The sequence below is a fragment of the Chiloscyllium punctatum genome, chromosome 38 (assembly GCF_047496795.1).
Source record: "Chiloscyllium punctatum isolate Juve2018m chromosome 38, sChiPun1.3, whole genome shotgun sequence".
Taxonomy (NCBI): domain Eukaryota; kingdom Metazoa; phylum Chordata; class Chondrichthyes; order Orectolobiformes; family Hemiscylliidae; genus Chiloscyllium; species Chiloscyllium punctatum.
In genome coordinates, this window is record NC_092776.1 from 41,144,103 (window position 1) to 41,163,584 (window position 19,482).

The 19,482-nt window shown below is 41.2% G+C and overlaps 1 protein-coding gene across 1 annotated transcript in view; it reads left to right on the forward strand.

Moving 5' to 3' along the window:
* adgra1b (adhesion G protein-coupled receptor A1b) overlaps positions 1-19,482 on the forward strand; it is a 530,861-nt gene that overhangs the window by 319,559 nt on the left and 191,820 nt on the right. The window contains exon 11 of the mRNA XM_072557678.1: positions 10,477-10,638. Within this exon, the coding sequence (XP_072413779.1) occupies positions 10,477-10,638 (162 nt within the window). The remainder of the gene's footprint in view (positions 1-10,476; positions 10,639-19,482) is intronic.

Consider the following 19,482-nt stretch of genomic DNA (forward strand, 5'->3'; position numbering starts at 1 on the left):
ATTTTTGTTTCAGGCATAGCAGACTGAATATGATTTAAGTTTACAATGTCTACTGCAAGCTAAATCAATATTGAATCAGAGGATCATGGAAGAAAAAGCTATTTGAGATCTAGGGAATTACTTATTTAGTACCCAGCTTAAAATTGACGTGGTGGATCTCATGTGTGTATAGAAACTGCCTGATTCTCCTCTTACTGAAATAACTGGGAATAAAATCCTATAATGCTCAGCCAGTCTACAATGTCAAACTTTTAAGCAAGAATCAAGGTGAAAATCCATCCATAAAACAATGGCAACAACCTTGTAATGACAGATGGATTTCAATTTGGATATATGTGGGGTATTGCATTTTAGTACAACAAATTGGGGCTGGGCTTATACAATTAGGGTAGTGTTGTATAACAGAGGGACCAAGGGGTTCAAGTACAAAATTCTTTGATGTTTGGGTCACATGTCGACAGGTTGGTTAAAAAGACACTTGGCACATTTGCCTTAATTGCTTAGACCTTTGGGTAGAGGAGTTGGGGCGTCATGTTGAGATTGTACAGGATACTGCTGAGTCCTTTCTAGAGTACTATCTCCATTTGAGATCACCCAGTTATAGAAGGATATTATTAAGCTAGAGAGAGTTCAAAGGAGATTTACCAAGATGTTGTTGGGCATAGAAGGTTTGAGTTACAAAGAAAGGCTGGGACATTTTTCAATGGAATGTAGAAGGTTGAGAGATAAATTTAGAGGTTTATAAAATCATGAGGGGTATGGAAAGGATTAATATAGATGTCTTTGCCAGAGGGTTGGGAATTTCAAGACTAGGGAGCATGTTTTTTAAGATGAGAGGAGAGGGATTTAAAAAAAAGACATGGGTCAATTATTTTACACAGAGAGCGATTCATGTGTGGAATGAACTGACAGAGAGGTGGTGGACAGTTACAGCATTTAAAAGACACTTAAAAAACTACATGAAGAGGAAAGATTGGATGGAATTGGCCCAGGAGCAGGCAGGTGGGACGAGTTTAGTTTGGGATTATGTTTGGCATGAACTGGTTGGACCGTAGGGTCGAATTCCTGTGCTTTATGAGAAAATCCATTCACCCTTTTCAACTTATCCATTAAGAAATTATCTTATGACAGTATCTTAAATGTTTTCTTGAGTTTTAGCTCTATTTCTCATTTCAATGCTATAACTTTTTTGTGAAGATCAACTTCCTAACAACCATTCAAAAGCATTTTTTTTATTTTGGTTTTACTGTTTACTCCTGTTTTTGAATTATATTTTTCTGCGTATTTTCTCTCCTGTGTACCTCTATGGATGTAGCTCATACTTGAAGTTAGGGAATAATCACATTGCTTGTATGTATGCTCTCTGCACTGCCTCTCTTAAGTGACAATAATGGGTGACAGTATTCAAGTTGCATGTTAATGAGAACACTATAGGGTTTATAGTCAGCTTACTTGAATTTGTAATCTATTGTATACAATGGCACCAAAGCTATGAATTATTTCAAGCTGATATTGTAAATTCAGTTCAATGCTTTACCTAAAATTGAGACAGTGGATTTGTCAGCTTCATCTAAACATCTCAAGTGCTGCAAAAGAAAATGTGAACCACTTGGGAATAAAAAGGTCCGTGTTCACAGCATATTCATCAAGGGATTCTTCTGTAAGTATGCAGTTGCCATGCATTTCTTTTAAATAATAATCAGATTGTAACATTCTAACTGGTCTCAAAATGCCACATGTATGAAGTACAAGGAAGCATTTAGGATTTGGATTTCAGCAAATATTACAAGTAAGACTTTTATTCTTAAAATATGTTTCCCTGTTGCCTGATGTCACCTATACCTCAAAGCAACCTGCTACCCATTAATGCCTGGAAAACTATATTAAACCTCAGTAAGATGAAATGTTTCAATCACAATCAATTGTTCTTCATCAGTAGCTTAGACTGCTCTGTTTCACATCTCATCTGGCAGCTGAATTTTCATTCAGATACTCCCAAGGATCCATCATTAATTCAAAGGAGAATCAATGGAGATGCTGGTGAAATGCTATAAATGGCGTATGAGGGGTTTTATTGACAGACAGTCAAGAGAACCTCCATAGACATTCAAATATCAGAATCTTGATGAGTAAGAAACTTGACCTTGTTGAATTTTCCCCACAAATAGAACCCAATTGGTGGCAAATGTTTACAAATAGATTCTGGGTAGTATACTGGGTCAGAGAATTGTGAGGAAAGGGACTTTAATGTTTTTAAAAAATTTAGTTCTTGCTTAATGGCAGGTCCCAAGCTGGAATTCTGTAGGGAGTAACTCATATCCTCCCCTGCCAAAGTCTGCCAGTGTATAAGGCACATGACGTCCCATGCAAGAATTTTTTTTTAAAAAAGCAGTGTGTTGGAATACTTTCCATTTGCCTAGATGCAGCTCCAACAACACTCTCAAAGTTTGTCACCATTCAGAGCAAAGCAATCCGCTTGATTGGCACCCCTTCCACCATTTTGAACATTCACTTCCTTCACCAGCGTACAGTGGCAGCACTGTGCATCATAAGATGAACTGCAGTAACTCACCAAACCTCCCTTGATGACATTTTCCAAACCTGTGACTACCATGGCCTTGGAGGACAAAGGCAGCTGATGCATTGGCACACCACCATCTGCAAGTTCCATTCCAAGTCACGCACCACCCTGACTTGGAACTATATCATCGTTCCTTCACTGTCATTGGATGCAAATCCTCAACTCCTTTCTTAATAGCAATGTGGATTTTGCTGCCTTCTAAGGATGACAGCATTTCCAAAAGGCAGCTCATAACCACCACTTTCCAGGGTTATTTGGGATGGGCAAAAATGCTGCCCGAGCCAATGATACGCACATAATTCATACAAATAAAAATGACACTCTGCACAAAAAAGCTCATGTCTTAGTTTCTATTTGAGCATCCTGGTTACAAAGCAATCACATTGTGTTGTCCTAAACTCCAATGTACATATTTTCAACCTCTATTCATAAGATGATCCTCACACCCCACCCTTCCCACCCCACCCCAGCATATCAGTTAAGTGAATTTCCTCTGAACTGCTTCTAAAAGATTTACATCCTTTCTTAATAAGGATATCAAAAGTATTCATTATTCTCCAGATGTGGTCCCTCTAATGCCTTGGACAAGTTTAGCAAAGCATCCCTACTTTAAATTCCACTCCCCTCGTAAGAGACAACAACCTTTAATTTCTGAGGCCCAAACTGTTCACAGTCTGGTCATTAACCCGAATAACAGGCAGCTAGCATGACATAAAAAGTCAGCCCCAAAATTCTATAAGATGCATCGGAGGATCATGAGAGAAGTAAGGATAGATATTGCAAGTCATCATTTTGCAATATTTCTCAGGGCTAAGAATAAACACAGAAACTCCAAGTTGTTCTATTTACTGGTTGAATGAAGCAGTCAAACATGATAATCTAGAATAAAGTTAACAGCCACTTGAATTAAAAAGTGAAAGGAAGTACGTTTTAATGAAAGACAAATCATGCTTAACTCATTGATTTGAGTTTTTTTTTGATAAGTTACCAGAGAGAATTGGTTTGGTGGTTCATGAATTTTCAAAAGGCATTTGATAAAGTGCCACATAAAAAACTTCCAGCAAGACTGAAATCCGTGGTTTAAAGGGGGCAGTAATGGCATGCATACAAGGTTGGCATGGCCTTCGAAAACGGAAAACCGTGGTGCACAATTGTTTATCAACTGAGCGAGATATATGTGGTGTCAGTGTTTTGATGACTACTTTTCCTGAGTTCTGTTATCTGTCACTATTATGTATCAATTAAATTATAATGTAAGAATTACATTCATAAGAATAAATATGCACATGGATATCAATCTCTCTCTACCTCTGTGACTTCCTCTATCCCAACAACCCTCTGTTACTATTCCCCAATTCTGGCTTTTTCAACACCCTTGGTATCTTTCACCCTACTATCGGTAAAAGTACCTTCAATTCTTCAGGAATTTCCTCCTGAATCTCTCTGCATCTCCACCTCTCTTCCACTTTAAATGCTGCTTAAAATCTACCTCTTTGAGCAAGCTTTTAGTCACCTCTTCCTATAACGCATAAACGTCAAACTTTTATCCAGTGAAGTTTTGACAAGTGAGTAAAGCAGTGAGATATCTTGTTAGATTCCTGGTGCTCTCGAAAGAAAGTTGTTCTGCTTCATAGAAAATATTGTTTCACTGCTGGGTGTGAGGTTTCTGAGGTGACTGTGTTTTCTTTTGTTGCTATACTGTAGTTACTTTAAGTTCAGTGCAATCCAGTTCTGGAAATAATTCTTCACAGCAGTCAAAGAAATATGGGTTTTTTTCTTTTATTGAGAAGGTTCACTTCTCACCTGAATGGGTACAGTTGCACAATCACTCAATACCTTTAAGGTCAAGTTATATTGATTGCTTTTCTCACTAGTTGGAATGGGTAAATGTATTTAGTTGGGGAAGCAAGGCAGGTCAAAACAAAAGCCCAGTCTTACCACAGATAGTTAATTTTAAAATAGCATCCTTAGCTCAGTCACTTATATTTGGTAGGATTTGCAATAACTTGTTGTCCAAGCATAAAATCTCCAGCACAGCGAAAAGCTTGCACATTTGAAAGAAATGTTACACTTGTCTGTAGCTATTGCTGGAAATAACAAAGTTGTATAGTAACCAGAGTGTGTTATGTATTAATTACAAGCGTTAACAGTAAAGACAAAGCATACTGTTTGCTGATTTTTTATGTTATTGCCAGACGAGCATTTTGCATTGTGAGACACCTCTTGGAAAGGCTTGCTCGCCATTTGTCATTCTTGCAAATATAACCAAGGTCAACTTTCTAACTTAAACATTTAAAGAGCACAGATTATCTGCTGGATTATTTGTAAAATTTTGAAAAACATTTTCACTGGTTCACAAGTGCTTGAGATTTTTGTTTAATGTTTGTTCTCTGGCAATGCTGGCAAGCTTTGGATTGTAATCATTCTCACCCTGAAAAAGTAGTGGTGGAGCTTTTCCTCGAATATTTGCTATCCTGTGGCAATAATGCTACCAAGAGAGAGAATAGAGGGCGAAGACCCAGTGATGCTGAAGGGGCACCGATATTCTAAGTTGTCATAGCACGTTGCTTCTTTCAGCCTCATTCCTTTTCAACATTGCAGATATAATGGGGCCAACACATGCACTTTGCGTGGACATTTCCATGATAATACATTTCATGCCAGTGCATCCTGAGCTGCGCTTGACCCAATGGCACCATTTGGGCCAGGCTACTTCTGCTCCCTGACACTCTGGCGCACCACCTCTCTCTCATGCCTCCCAACCTCCTACCCCACTCGCTACTTCCATCCCTCAACCCTTCCGCTTCCCACATCCCTCTCCAGCCCTGCCATTTGTAGCACCTCTCACTCACGTGTTTGTGTTCTCCCTCTCGCCCCTCCATTCCCAAGCCCTCACTCACTGCAATGATTCACAAGAGGGCAGTTGACAATGGGAGAGACAGCCAACAGAAGAGGTGAAGAGCAGCAGCAAAGAAGAATGAGTTAGCACATTTCTTTTATGCTTTTAAAGTTACATCAATAGATTTTCATTTATGAACATGGGAATCCAGAAGTGTATAGTACTTCAATTTCAAGGATATAATGTTCTTTTTTTCCTGATGAAAAAGGCCCTATAATGTGTAACTACAGCAGCTTTTGCTGTATTGATGTTATGGGAAAATCTGACTGCCTTCGAGCAGTTGCACATTTCAGGAACATAACATGTTCAGTTATGAATTATTGTACTCATCAAGGACAGTATAGTGTTTAGCTTGAAGCCAATAGTATTGTCAGTGACCATAGCTTTTGAGCATCCAGCATCTTCGTCTGTTTCTCTATCATGGGAACTGAATCAAATTGGCTGCAGACAGAAATCTATGATGTTGGGGATGTCAGGAGGAAGCATCAATGCTTGATCTTAACGACACTTCTTGATTAAAAATAGATGTAGAAGTTTTAGCTTTGTCTTTTGCACTGATTTTCTGTGCTGTCCCATCATTATTGATGAGGATATTTGTGAAGCCAACGCTTCCTATGGGTTGTTTGATTGCTCACATCTGTTGGCAGCTTGGATGTACCTTCAGAGCTTAAATCTTATTCATTGTCTGTGAAATTGTTTAGTGCTGTATGCTGCATGTTGAGTTTGCTGGGATGCAAGTAGGCATAATTTCAAGCTGACATCTCATTTTTAGGTATGCCTAGTTCTACTGATGGCATGCCCACCTACAGTCTTTGTTGTACCAAGGATGATCTGTTGGCTTGATGGTTATGATAGATTGCGGGGAATGTACTGGGCCATGAGCTTAAAGGTTATGGCTGAATACAATTCTGCTGCTGCTAGTGGCACACAGCGTAGAAGTGTCCAGTTTGAATTGCGAGAGCTATCCCATTTAACACAGATGTGCTGCTAAGGAATACAGTGAATTGTATCCTCAATGTGAAGATGGGACTTTGCTTCTCAAAGGACTGTGCATTGGTCACTCCTACCGATTAGATGATGGGTGCATCTGAGAGGGGTAGATGGGTGAGGATAATAGGCTGGGCAGAAGGCCTGCCTGTGTGCAATGACACTACATGGACGTTTCAAATAACAAATAAAACATAAAACAGCCCTCACCCTCAACCCTGCCCACTTCCTTCCTGTGCCATATACATGCAAACATTTGCCACCTCATGTTCCCTACCCACCTATGTAGGTTAGCATGGAAGGTAGGAATAGTTATGTCCTTGTGCATATCCCCGTGACAGTCATGCACTCAGTGCCTACTTATGGCCGTTTACTTATCCCAAAACACGTTATAGCCCCTTTACCCTTCTACCTAGCCTTGGATATTTTTAATCTCCATGACACTCTACCCACTCCCTTTACAGCCTCCATGCCAACCTTCGCTGCTCTGTAATCCCCTCATGGTCCTTTTGGAGTAACTCAGTTAAATACTCCCCAGCGTTACCTTTGTTCTTATGTCTCTCGTGTCAACTAAGGGTTGACATCAGAATCCATGCAGAGTTGATATGAAATAAGTTTTAATTACATAAAATTTTATGTAAATTGCAAACATATTGGAAATATTACTCCTTCATAAAAACCCATTCACTACAAATGCATTCCTAAGTTTCATAATGCCTTCTAAATGTAACCATTTCATTCAAGTGCACAAATCCCTTAAAACAGCAATAATTGAACTTAATTGTATTCTTCCACTTCCAAGATTCCACAACCATTTGGAGCTGTCAATCAAACTGTAAGATGACAGACCCCCACTGCGATAATGGATGATTGTGAAATGAGTCATGCAGAGCAATCCAGCAATGGAAACCCTCAAGCTTTATGCCAATAGACAGAGTGAAATAGCAAGCAGTTACTTTGTTAACACTCCAGATGTGATGTCCATATATGTAAAGAACAGGAATTCTAAATGCTTTGAAAGCTTGAAAGCTTTCCTTTGGCAATTGCTTTTCACAGTTTTGACAGGAGAGTTGCTGGGTGAAAATGCAGGTGCTTACATTTCTTAGTCATGGAGGTTGCAGAGGAAGGAGATGCTGTTGAACTAACCTTGGTTTCTCTCAGCAGTTTATCCTGCTATTATGTATAATACAATAATGATATTCTGGTGATGAAAGGATGAACCTTAAGTCTGGTAGACAGACACAAATTAATCGAATTTTGACTCATCGAATTTTAAATTGTTGGAAGTGAGCTCAGTCAGGTGAGTATTCAATATTGGAGAAACTCAGCAGGTCTGATAGGGTCTGTGGGGAGAGAAACAGAGTTAATATTTCGAATCCATTATGACTGTTCTTCAGAATTGAACTGCTGAGTTTCTCCAGCATTCTGTGTGTATATATATCATATTTCCAGCATCTGCAATATTTAGCCTTTATTTGCATGTTTAATAATTGATCATACCCCCAGCTTCACTCTTGTGGACAGTGGATGGAGCTTGATGAGTCAGGAGTTGAACTACTCGTCACAGAGTATCTAGCATAGAATCATAGTGTCGTAGAGATATAAAGCATGAAAACAGACCCTTCTGTCTAATTCATCCATGCTGACCAGATATCCTAAATAAATCAAGTCCCATTTGCCAGCATTTGGCCCATATCACCTATTCATATACCCATCCAGATGCCATTTAAATGTTGTAATTGTACCAGCCTCCACCACTTCCTCTGGCAGCTCATTGCCCTTTGAGTCCCTTTTAAATCTTTCCTCTCCCATCATAAACCTATGCCCTCAAGTTTTGTACTCCCCCACCCTTGCCTAGCAAGAAAAAAAGATCTTACCTATTTACCCTATCCATGTGCCTCATGATTTTATAAACTTCTATAAGGTTCCCTCAGCCTCCAATACGCCAGGGAAAATAGCCGCAGCCTATTCAGCCTCTCCCTACAGCTCAAACCTGCAAACCTGGCAACAGCCTTGTAAATCTATTCTGAACCCTTTCGAGTTTCAGAACATCCTTCCTGTAGCAGGGAGACCAGAACCACATGTTGTATTCCAAAAGTGGCTGAATGAATGTCCTGTATAGCCGCAACATGACCTCCCACCTTCTAACTACAATGCACTGACCAATAAAGGCAAGCATACCAAACATCTTCACTATCCTATCTACCTGCAACTCTACTTTCAAAGAACTATGAATCTGCAATCCAAGGTCCCTTTGTTCAGTGACACCTTCCAGAACCTTACCATTAAGTGTAATGGGTAATCAAGGTGGAAGAGGAGAAAAAGTTGTAGCTGTAAGAGCTGCTCCTTTTTTTGATGTATTTTCAATGTTGGAACTGATTTCCTCAAATTCTAGGAGGTGTAATTACTATTTTACAAGCTGTTGCATTGTTTTGGAACTTTGGGAAACAAAAGATCAAAACAACAGCACTTTGAAAAGGAGGAAGGGAGGCAGTGACCACTTGGGAAATAATTCAAAAGGAGAAAGAGACCTACACTGTCTGACTCAGCAGGGAATCTGTACAGATGCTGCTTTTGCTGTTTGAGTTCAAGTATCTCTGGTATCTTCCATATTCTTGTATTCTTAGTATTGTTATAATTATTCTGGTTCAGATTTCTTATCTATTTCACTGTTAGGATATTGATGAAGGGGTCTTGGTGAATATCGGGCAATTGCTGCTCAAAGGGTGGTGGCTGAGCTTCCTGGTTTTTTTAAGGTGGTCATTTCAAAGTAATATGCAATGAGCCAATGTCTAGACATTGTCCATATCATATCAAGGGGCTATTTGATGATCACAAATTGTGAATAAACTGAACATTTTGAAATTGTCAGTGAACAGCTTCACTCTACTCCCATGTCAAAGGAGAGACATTCAATCAAGCAGCTGAACGTAGATTAGATTAGATTAGATTACTTACAGTATGGAAACAGGCCCTTCGGCCCAACAAGTCCACACTGACCCACCGAAGCGCAACCCACCCAGACCCATTCCTCTACATTTACCCCTTCACCTTACACTACGGGCTACTCAACACAGCCAATTCACCTAACCTGCACATTTTTGTATTGTGGGAGGAAACCGGAGCACCCGCAGGAAACCCACGCTGACACGGGGAGAATGTGCAAACTCCACACAGAGAGTCACCTGAGGCGGGAATTGAACCTGGGTCTCTGGCGCTGTGAGGCCAAGGACGCTATCCTGAAGAGCTTTTGCTGTGCTGCGATGACTGGTCTCTGACAAACACAGCCATCCTCATTTATGTTTTTTTAATGTCCCTAGCCTAGGGAAGGAAGTCCGTGCAGGGCACAGTAAGCTGAGATAGAGACAGTTTAGAATGTTCTCAGAAATTGCACCGGGGCAAAACTTCAATTGTGTGCATCACTGCAACTTCGCTTTAATGTAGAAAAAAAATTATCAAACTTCACTGTATACAAGGTCTGAAGAATAACTAGAACAGTCTGCTTGAATCTTGTTTACTTCATGCAATTTTTTGCTTTTGATTTAATTAACCTATAAAATGGCAGATTAGAGTGGTGCTGGAAAAGCACAGCTAGTCAGGCAGCATCTGAGTAGCAGGAAAATCGACATTTTGGGCAAAAGCCCTTCATTTATTCCTTTATTCCTGATGAAGGGCTTTTGCCTGAAACATCGGTTTTCCTGCTCCTCGGATGCTGCCTGACCTGCTATGCTTTTCCAGCACCACTCTAATCTAGACTCTGGTTTCCAGTATCTGCAGTCCTTGTTTTTACCTTGTAAAATGGTAGAAGTCAGTCATTACAGGAAAAGACAAGTGGAGCTGAATCAGTAAAGGTTGATATTTGTGCAGATTTTATTCTGATCATCTTTAGCCTTGTTTTTTTTTTAATTGAATGCTAATATGCCATGAAAAAAGATATTTACATTTGTGGTGCAAAGCAACACCTGGAGATGAATCATCCAAATATAAATGAGAGTATTTTGTTCCACAGCTGGGAGAATCCATCACAGAAATAGCCAGCAACATGATGCTAGTGGATGAACACATACTGTGGATGGCACAAAATGAAGAGAAGGCTTGTACCCGAATCGTGCAGTGTGTGGAATTCATTGCAAGTCTTGTGTTAACAAGCAATGCACAGGATATTTCAAAGGTAATCTTTCCAATGTGTACCTTCTCAATTGGACCGGACGTTTAAATAGACTCACTAAGTTTTCAAAAAATTTGTATTTGTAAACACAACAGTGCTTCAGCTACTAGCTGTTCTTTCTGTTAAGTAAACATGTGTAATGTTACAAATGATTTAATGGACCATTGTCCGTAGGGGAAATATATTTGGTGAAGCTTTGTTCAGTGGAATGAGCCAGGAGCACTATTTCTCAATAAAACAAAAACATTTTTTTAAATTTTCAATAGAATCTCACATTGTGGGTGGAATTTTTCTAGCCCCCAGTTGGTGGGCTGTGAGATGCACTGGAGTTGGTACATTTATTTGTTAGTGGAATGAGGATGTGGCAGGCTGGACCGGCATTTGTTGCTCATCTCTAACTGATTAAGAGAAGGTGGTGGTGAGCTGTCACCGTTTACAGTTTCTCTCTGTGGTCATACAACAGCAGCACTGTGAGGCAACATTCCCTCCCTGGAAGAGACTGGGAAGATCCATGCATCTCAATCAGCAAGTTAATACGTGGCTTCCACAAGCCTCTGAGGTCTGTACAGGAGCAGAGAAAAAAAAGACGGAACTATTAGGAAGGGAGTTCCAGGGCTTTGACCCACTCACAGTGATAGAATGCTGACACAGTAACAAGTCAAAATGTGTGGCATGTAGGGGAGACTTGAGGGGAGCTGGGTTAGAACAGCCTTCTGGGGAAACTGGAAGCAAGCAGTTTGGAGGACCATGTCATGAGAACCTTGAAGGGTATTTTGCTAGAGTTTGACAGCAGTGGGAATGCAGCTTTCCTGTGTCTTTGCAGATTCAGGGAGCCATGGATCTTCATGCTTCATGGCCCAGTCCGAGAGTTTGTGTGTGTGTTCCTGGCAAAGGCCTGACCTCACTGCTAGAGAGAGCACCCCTTCAATCACGGGGGACTGACTGCTTGGTCTCAGTGAAAACAAAATGCTGACTTCCCCACAAAGAAAGCAGAAAAGTGAGGCACTGTCTCATTCTTCTTTCAGCTGTGGCCTGTGCTCTGGGCTAGCAGTGAGAAAAGGGAACATAATTGGAGAAATTGGCAACGTGATTCTGCTATCTGTCGGTAAACGGTCACAAGACTGAAATCTGGACCCAAAACCAACAGTTGCCCCTCCTGAGAAAATCCCATCTACTTTCTTGGCTGTGTCCAATTCTAGATTGGATGAGGCCATTGCAATCACATGAGGGGTGGTTTTGCATTGTTCTCGCCATTTTGTTCCCAGCAGTTGCGATGTGTCACTGCATTTGTGGACTTTTGATGAGTGATGGAGATTTGAGTCAAATGATTTTTGAGGTGAGGTCAGGAGCAGTTGGCCTGGCAATATTAGACTGTGGATGTGACCAGTGATTTTTCTCAGGGTAATTCAGGAGCACAAATATGAAGATGGTATGTCAGAGAGTGAGCCATACCTCCTTAGTTCATACCTCACTCATTAGGAATGTCAAATTGCTTTGTCCATATGTTAGTTTGAACTGTAGAGACAGGCAAATCAGTTTTTCGTGAATGTGAATCCATTATAAAATTACAATTTTAGATCCATTAAGGTACAAACCTGATGATGAATGTCTCATTGAAGCGTCTAATTCTTGGGAAGGAAATGCTTGGGACCATCTTTGAAATTTTTTCACCTCCAATTATTTTGGCTGCTGTTTCTTAGATCAATCTCACGGTTGGGTTCCAACTCTGTAGCTTTAAGAGTGCCTATTTTTGATGTGTGATGTTGGTAAATTTTCAGTAAAGCACTTGGGAAATGAACTGCAAACCTTCTCTTGTAATTGCATTTCAGCACTTAGTTTATCTTTTGCCTTCTCTCTGGGGACTCTCATCAGCTCTTGTTTTACCTTTAGAATTTCAAACAAATGTATTTTCCAAATGATGAACAAACACACAAAAAAGTAATGTGGTGATCCGGAAATATCTCTAACTTACGTTGTTAACCTTCCACACAATTGTCCATATCATCCAAAAAAGACAAAGGCTCCCCTTCTTAGCACTAAACGAATTATTTGTAAATAGCTTTTCTTAGAATATGTAAGAGTGATGAATTGTGGTGTTTCCTGACTGGGTGATGGGGTTACTGAGGGAAATACAATACAAGCAATCTGCTGGAGTGTCTCACATGATTGTAACAGAACCTGCACAATTTCCTTTCTGTGGCAATCAATGGAAGAATTGACCTGATTCTGTAATGAGTTTGCCTTGTGACCCATACAGCATTCGTAGCTGCACTCTGACTAGGCAATGCATTAATCGACAGAGGTGAAGGTTGCAAGTCTGTCCTTCAGTGCTTCTCCTTTATTGTTGGGAATAATAAGCAATCAGGCCTTTACTAACTGGTTTTACTTATGGTTGTTTCACTAGAGATTTCACATTGCCTTTCTGATTGAAGAAGGAGCAGGCTTTCAAAATGTATGAGGATCTTACACCTGGAGATTTTTGGATTATGTTTGATTCCTTAAGTCTGAAAAAAGAAATAAAGCAATCATTTCAAGCAAAATCAATCAGGTGGTATTATTTATGCTTGAATCATTCCTTCTCCAACCTATAATTAACAAACTAGTTATTTAACTCCATTACAGTTTTCTGGCAATGTGTCAATTTTGTTGAGTTTTACTGAGGTTTTCTCTCCATGAAACCGAGTGACTTCTGTCATTGCATCTTAACAAACTCCCTTCATTGATGACTGCTGCACTCCGATGGTGCCCTTCTCAACTGATTCTAGCCCTTTTCTACCCTCCTCTGTTCCTGGAAGAGGTTGCGGATATCCCGTAGTAAACCGGCATTGTTGGTATCCATGCCATCTTTAAAAGGCCGCTGTGCACTTGGACAAACATCAGCATTCTGAAGCTGCCATGCTCTGAAAAGGCCTGAAGATATTGGCGATGGGGAAAATGGTGCCATGATTTCCTGACAGAGTCCCTGGAGGTGCTGGTGATCAGGGTGGAGGACATCTCTGTTTGGTGGTAGACTGGTCTGAGGTCACTGCCCAGGTCAGTGCTGTTATTATGGCCCAGAGGAAAACCCTGGCAATGCAAGAAGATGATCAATGATCTCCTCCATTCTGCTGGAGCAAGTGCCCCATCTTCTCTCTGCTATTTCACTCTTAGTCTATCTCTGCCACTAGACCCATGTCCCACTGGAGCTGCCACTCTCACTATTGTCTCTATCATCTTTCTTGTTCCACTCCTGTCCACCCACACCACTACATGGCCTTTGTGCTGCCGACTTACTCACTCGGAACATGTCTCCCTCCTGCACGGGCACGAACAGCTGTGGAATCAGGTTCCCCTCACCTCACTGGTACTGTCCTAATCCAAGTGCAAGATCAGGCTTACTAATCAGCTGTGTCAGCCAGTTCCACCTCATTCACTCACTCCCTTTCTCTCATCACAGTGGCAGCAGTAAGAGCTAGGTCAGTTGGAGAGGTACCTGACATTAGCCACTTCATCCTCTAGGAGGAGAGAATCCTGATCCTTACAGGAGAAAACCGGGACAGCCCCTTCAGGGTAGTTGAAATGTCTGTGTCCCACCAATCAGCTAAGTACTGCACTTGATTCCACTACAGCTCTCACATGAATCCTGCTGTCAGGTCCATTCATTGCACATCACTCCCAACCACTGGCCACAGTGCCTTCTCACTCTTGGGTCTGCCAGTGGGAAGATCATGGTCCACCAAAAAGGATCGCCAAGACCTCCTGAGAAAGACAGTTTTGAGGGCACAGTGGAAGCATCGCCAAGGCTGCCTCTTCCTCCCCCACCCACTAAAATACGAACACTTTTGTGGAAATGTCAACAGTAGAATGTGTGGGAGTAGAAGCACGTGAGCTTCTCCCTGCAGCTGCTCTGCAGCTGACCAAAGAGGAACTGCCCCAAATCACTGGCCCTCAGTGCAATGTCTCACTTGTAGTGGCCACCTAATTTATGTGCCCTGAATTTTTAGCAGTTGCCTTCCTTTTAGGCCCCATTAGTCTCTGCATTCTGCAAATTACAAGTTAAACTAGAAGGACTTACCATCACATAAACACTGTACATGAAATCCAAGCATTAAACAAGATCCCAAACAGCTTCTACGATTGCAAGAGCATTTGTCAGGTTCTGAGAGCTTGGTGTTGCGACAGAAAGACTGAAGCACCACCTCGCGCACGGCCATTTTTTTTTAATGAATGGCCGGGTAAAATGACAGGAATGCTGTAAAAGCTGTGTAACAACTTTTTAAAAATCCAGTTGCTGATGCTTGAGCTGCTTGTGTTTCTTTGTTTTTGCCAGCGTTTTCACATGTTCTTCAGTACAGGTAATCCAAATACACTTACCTCTTTGATGTAACGTTTTTGCAGGACTTTGATATCTTCTTTGGATAATCCAAAATTTGGATTATCGAAATTTGGATAATCGACATTCCTCTGTATACTGATGTCACCTGGAAACTAGTTCTGGCATGCATTAAGTTACTTCTTATTCAATATTATTTTGCTTTACTACACTAGACCAAGTCTTTGCTGTAGATTTCTACACTTAAAGAGGATGGTGGAAACAAACCTACCATTTGATAGTGTTTCAATTCAGTATAGCTGCACAAATAATAACACAGTAAGGCCTTCAATTTTGTACATTTAATTGTAACAATGAACTTGATTGTAGTCTGCTTTGGAGATTTTATTGATCAAAAATTAATCACATTGTCATCCTTACACTATGGTTTTCTCTTTGTTTAATTTGGAAATGAAGTCAGTTCTGACACAACGTGATAGTTCTGTTCTCATGCGATCACGTGTTATAAGAAAATCGTGCAATATCTATGTTATTTAAACTAATCGGGCACGAATCATATTAGAGCCAATACAGGTGACGAAATTTTGCATTCCACAAATAACAGTCTAAATTCTTAAATCAAGTTAAAGGCAATTTGCGTTGATGAAACACGTGTTATAGCAGAATGTACTGTACTGCCACTTTTTGCTGAGAAATAATCAGAAAGATTTGATCTTGAAAGATCTATATATCTCATAAAGGTTACCTAATATCTGATAGCTGAAATGAACATCAAATGTTGAAGTGTCCAGCAGCAACATCAACATTTTCATTAGGATCATAGTAAGGTTATAGCAAAAAAGGAGGACTTTCAGCCCTCTGTGCCTATGCTGGGTCTTGGAAGGAACAATTCAGCTAATGCCTGAAACACGTCTTTTCCCTGTAGTCCTACACATCTTTCCTTTCGGGTAATAATCTAGTTTTCTTTTGAATCTTCCATCACAATCTCAGGCAGTGACCTCCAGATCCTAATCTCCAGCTGCATGGAGCAAGCTATTCCCCATGTGACCATTGTTTCATTTGCTGGTCACCTTTAATCTGTGCCCTGTGACTCTTGATCCTTCCACCAATTGTTACCATTCGTTGGGCTAGGATGCTTGAAATCAAGCCTCAGTTTTCGAGAGTCATTACAAAAGGTAACTTTTTTTTCTCCAATTTACTTGACTTTCAGATGCATGTTGAAAGAAAGTAAAAACCAGGTTTCTGCACTGAACAAAAATAAATACCATTTCTTGCAACTAATTAGACTTTAGCTGCAAGTAAATAGTTGTAAACCGTATAGCACTACTAATTAAAATGCTACTGTGTCCTCAGACATACACATACATACACAGACGCACACACACAAGCAGGTCAAAAATTTACAAGGATATTGCCAGGACTCAAGGGTCTGAGTTGCATGAACTAGGACCTTTTTCTTTAGAGCGTAGGAGACTGAGGGGAGAATCTTATAGAGGTGTATAAGATCATGAGAGGCGGCGTGGATAGGATAAATGCACTCAAGTCTTTTTCCCAGGGTTGGGGACTCAAGGACAAGAGAGCATCAGTTTAAGGTTAGAGGAGAAAGAATAAAAGGGAACTTGAGGGGCAACTTTTTTACACATAGGGTGGTACACATGTGGAATGAGCTGTCGGTGGAGTTGAGGCAGGAACATTAACCACATTTAAAAGGCATTTGGACAAATACATGGATAAGAAAGGATGAAAAGCATATGGGCCAAGTGCAGGGAAGTGGGGTTAGACTGGATGGACATTTTGATCGGTGTGGACCAGTTTGGGCCAAAGGGCCTGTCTCCATGCTGTAGGACTTTTTGATGCTAAGTTTTTTAATTTAAGAATTTCAATTAGTAAGACTCAACTGCATCTCACTAAAGGGCAGGAAGTATGGGAGAGAAAACATCCTGTGATTGGAGAAGAAGTGGGAAAGAAAGTTACCTGAATTTTGGCCTCAACACCATAGGATCAATATAACGGTGCAGATGTCTAATTGGTACATTAATAAGAATGGTTTAGAGGGATATGAGCCAAATGCTGGCAAATGGGAGTAGATTACTTTAAGATATCTGGCTGGCAATGACAAGTTAGACCGATGGATCTGTTTCCGTGCTGTACATCTCTATGACTCTATGACTAAGTAGCTTGTGCTATAGATAAAGGGGAACCAGTGGCTATACTGTATTTAAATTTCTAGAGAGCATTTCATCAGGTTCCCCATAAAAGGTTATTGCAGAAAATGGAAGCTTATGGTTTAGGGGTAACACATTGGGGTGGATAGAAGATGTGAGAAGGAAGCAGAAAATCAGAATAAATGTGTCCTTTTCAGACTGGCAGGATGTCATGAGTGGTGTTGGTGCCGGGTCCTCAACTCCTTGCAAGTTATATAAATGATTTGGATGAAGGGAACAAGGTATAGGAAGTAAGCCTTCACAAGAAGCCTACAAAGGGATATAGATCAGTAAAGTGAGTGATCAAAAATCTGGCAAATGGATAATAGTGTGTGAAAGTGTTAAATTGTCCTTTTTGATTGAATGATAAAAGAAAGTGTATTATCAAATTGGTGAGAGATTGCAGAGCTCTGCGATGCAGAGAGATTAAGTGCACTCGTGCATGAATCGCACGAGGTTATTATGCAAGTACAGTAAATAATCAGGAGACCCAATGAAATATTATGGATATTTCAAAAGGAATTAAATATGAGAGGAGAGAGATTATGCTTCAGTTATACAGGGCATTGGTAAGACCACATCTGATGTATTGTATACAAGTTTTGTGAAGAATTGTAGCTCAGGTTGAGGTTCTGGATGCAGGTTTGCTCGCTGAGCTAGAAGGTTTGAAAACAAACCTTCCACCTCAACGAGCAAACCTACATCCAGTACTGCATACAAAATTAGTCACCACGCATATGAAAGGATGTTAATGAATTGAGAGCAGTTCAGTGAAGAATTACTAAACTAATACCTGGAATGAGGAAATTGCCCTATGAGGTAAGGCTTGACAGGCTAGAATTGTGTCCTCTGGAATTTAGAGGAGTCAGAGCTGACTTAATTGGGACATATTGGGTGGCACGGTGGCTCAGTGGTTAGTACTGCTGCCTCACAGCACCAGAGGCCCCAGTTCCATTCCAGCCTCGGGCGACTGTCTGTGTGGAGTTTGTACATTGTCCGCATGGGTTTCCTCCGGGTGCTCCGGTTTCCTCCCACAATCCAAAAGATGTGCTGGTTAGGTGAATTGGCCGTGCTAAATTGCCCGTAGTAATCTGGGATGTGTTGGCTTGGTGCATTTGTCAGGGATAAATGTAGAGTAAAAAGGTAGGGAAATGTGTCTGGGTGGGTTAGTCTTCAGAGAGTCGGTGTGGGCTTATTGGACCAATAGGCCTGTTTCCACACTGGAGGGATTCTACAATCTTCTATATTAGATCCTGAGGGGACACCCGTACCAACCCCACTGCTCCCTGACTGAATGCTTCATCTCCCCCTCCCACTCCACCAAGGACATGCAGATCCTGGGGCCTCCTCCATCGCCAAACCCTGACCGTCCGACACCTGGAGGAAGAACGCCTCATCTTCCACCTTGGGACCCTGCAACCACATGGAATCAATGTGGATTTCACCAGTTTCATCATTTCCTTCCCCCAACATTATCCCAGTCCCAAGCCTCCAACTCAGTACCATCCTCTAGACCTGTCCATCACCTTTCCCATCTATCTGCTCCACCCTCCTCTCTGACCTATCACCTTCTCCCCCACCTTCATCTACCTATTGCATTCTCAGCTACCTTGCTCCCAACCCTACCCCCCTCCCATTTATCTCTCAGCCCCCGGCCCACAAGTGGGCAGCACTGTGGCACAGTGGTTAGCATTGCTGCCTCACAGCACCAGAGACCCGGGTTCAATTACCGCCTCAGGCGACTGACTGTGTGGAGTTTACACATTCTCCCTGTGTCTGCGTGGGTTTCCTCCTGGTGATCTGGTTTCCTCCCACAGTCCAAAAATGTGCAGGTTAGGTGAATTGGCCATGCTAAATTGCTTGTAGTGTTAGGTGCAGGGGTAAATATAGGGGAATGGGTCTGGGTGGGTGCGCTTTGGCGGGTCAGTGTGGACCTGTTGAGCCAAAGGGCCTGTTTCCACACTGTATGTAAGTAATTCCTGATGAAGGGCTTATGCCTGAAACGTCGGTTCTCCTTCTCCTTGGATGCTGCCTGACCTGCTGTGCTTTTCCAGCATCACACTTTCAACATCCATGTTGCTACTACTTCTTTTATTCCATGGCCTCCAACTATGCTCACATCCTTGTGCTGCATTTTATTAAATGCCTTTTGGATGTTTATTTCCACCATCAATGGCAATACAGTCTGTTATCTCATTTAAAAAACTCAAATAAATTAGATTAAACATGATTTGCACTTAAAATGCACAGGTTTTCTTAATAAAACGCTATTCACATTAATTTTTTTTTTAGATTAGATTACTTACAGTGTGGAAACAGGCCCTTCGGCCC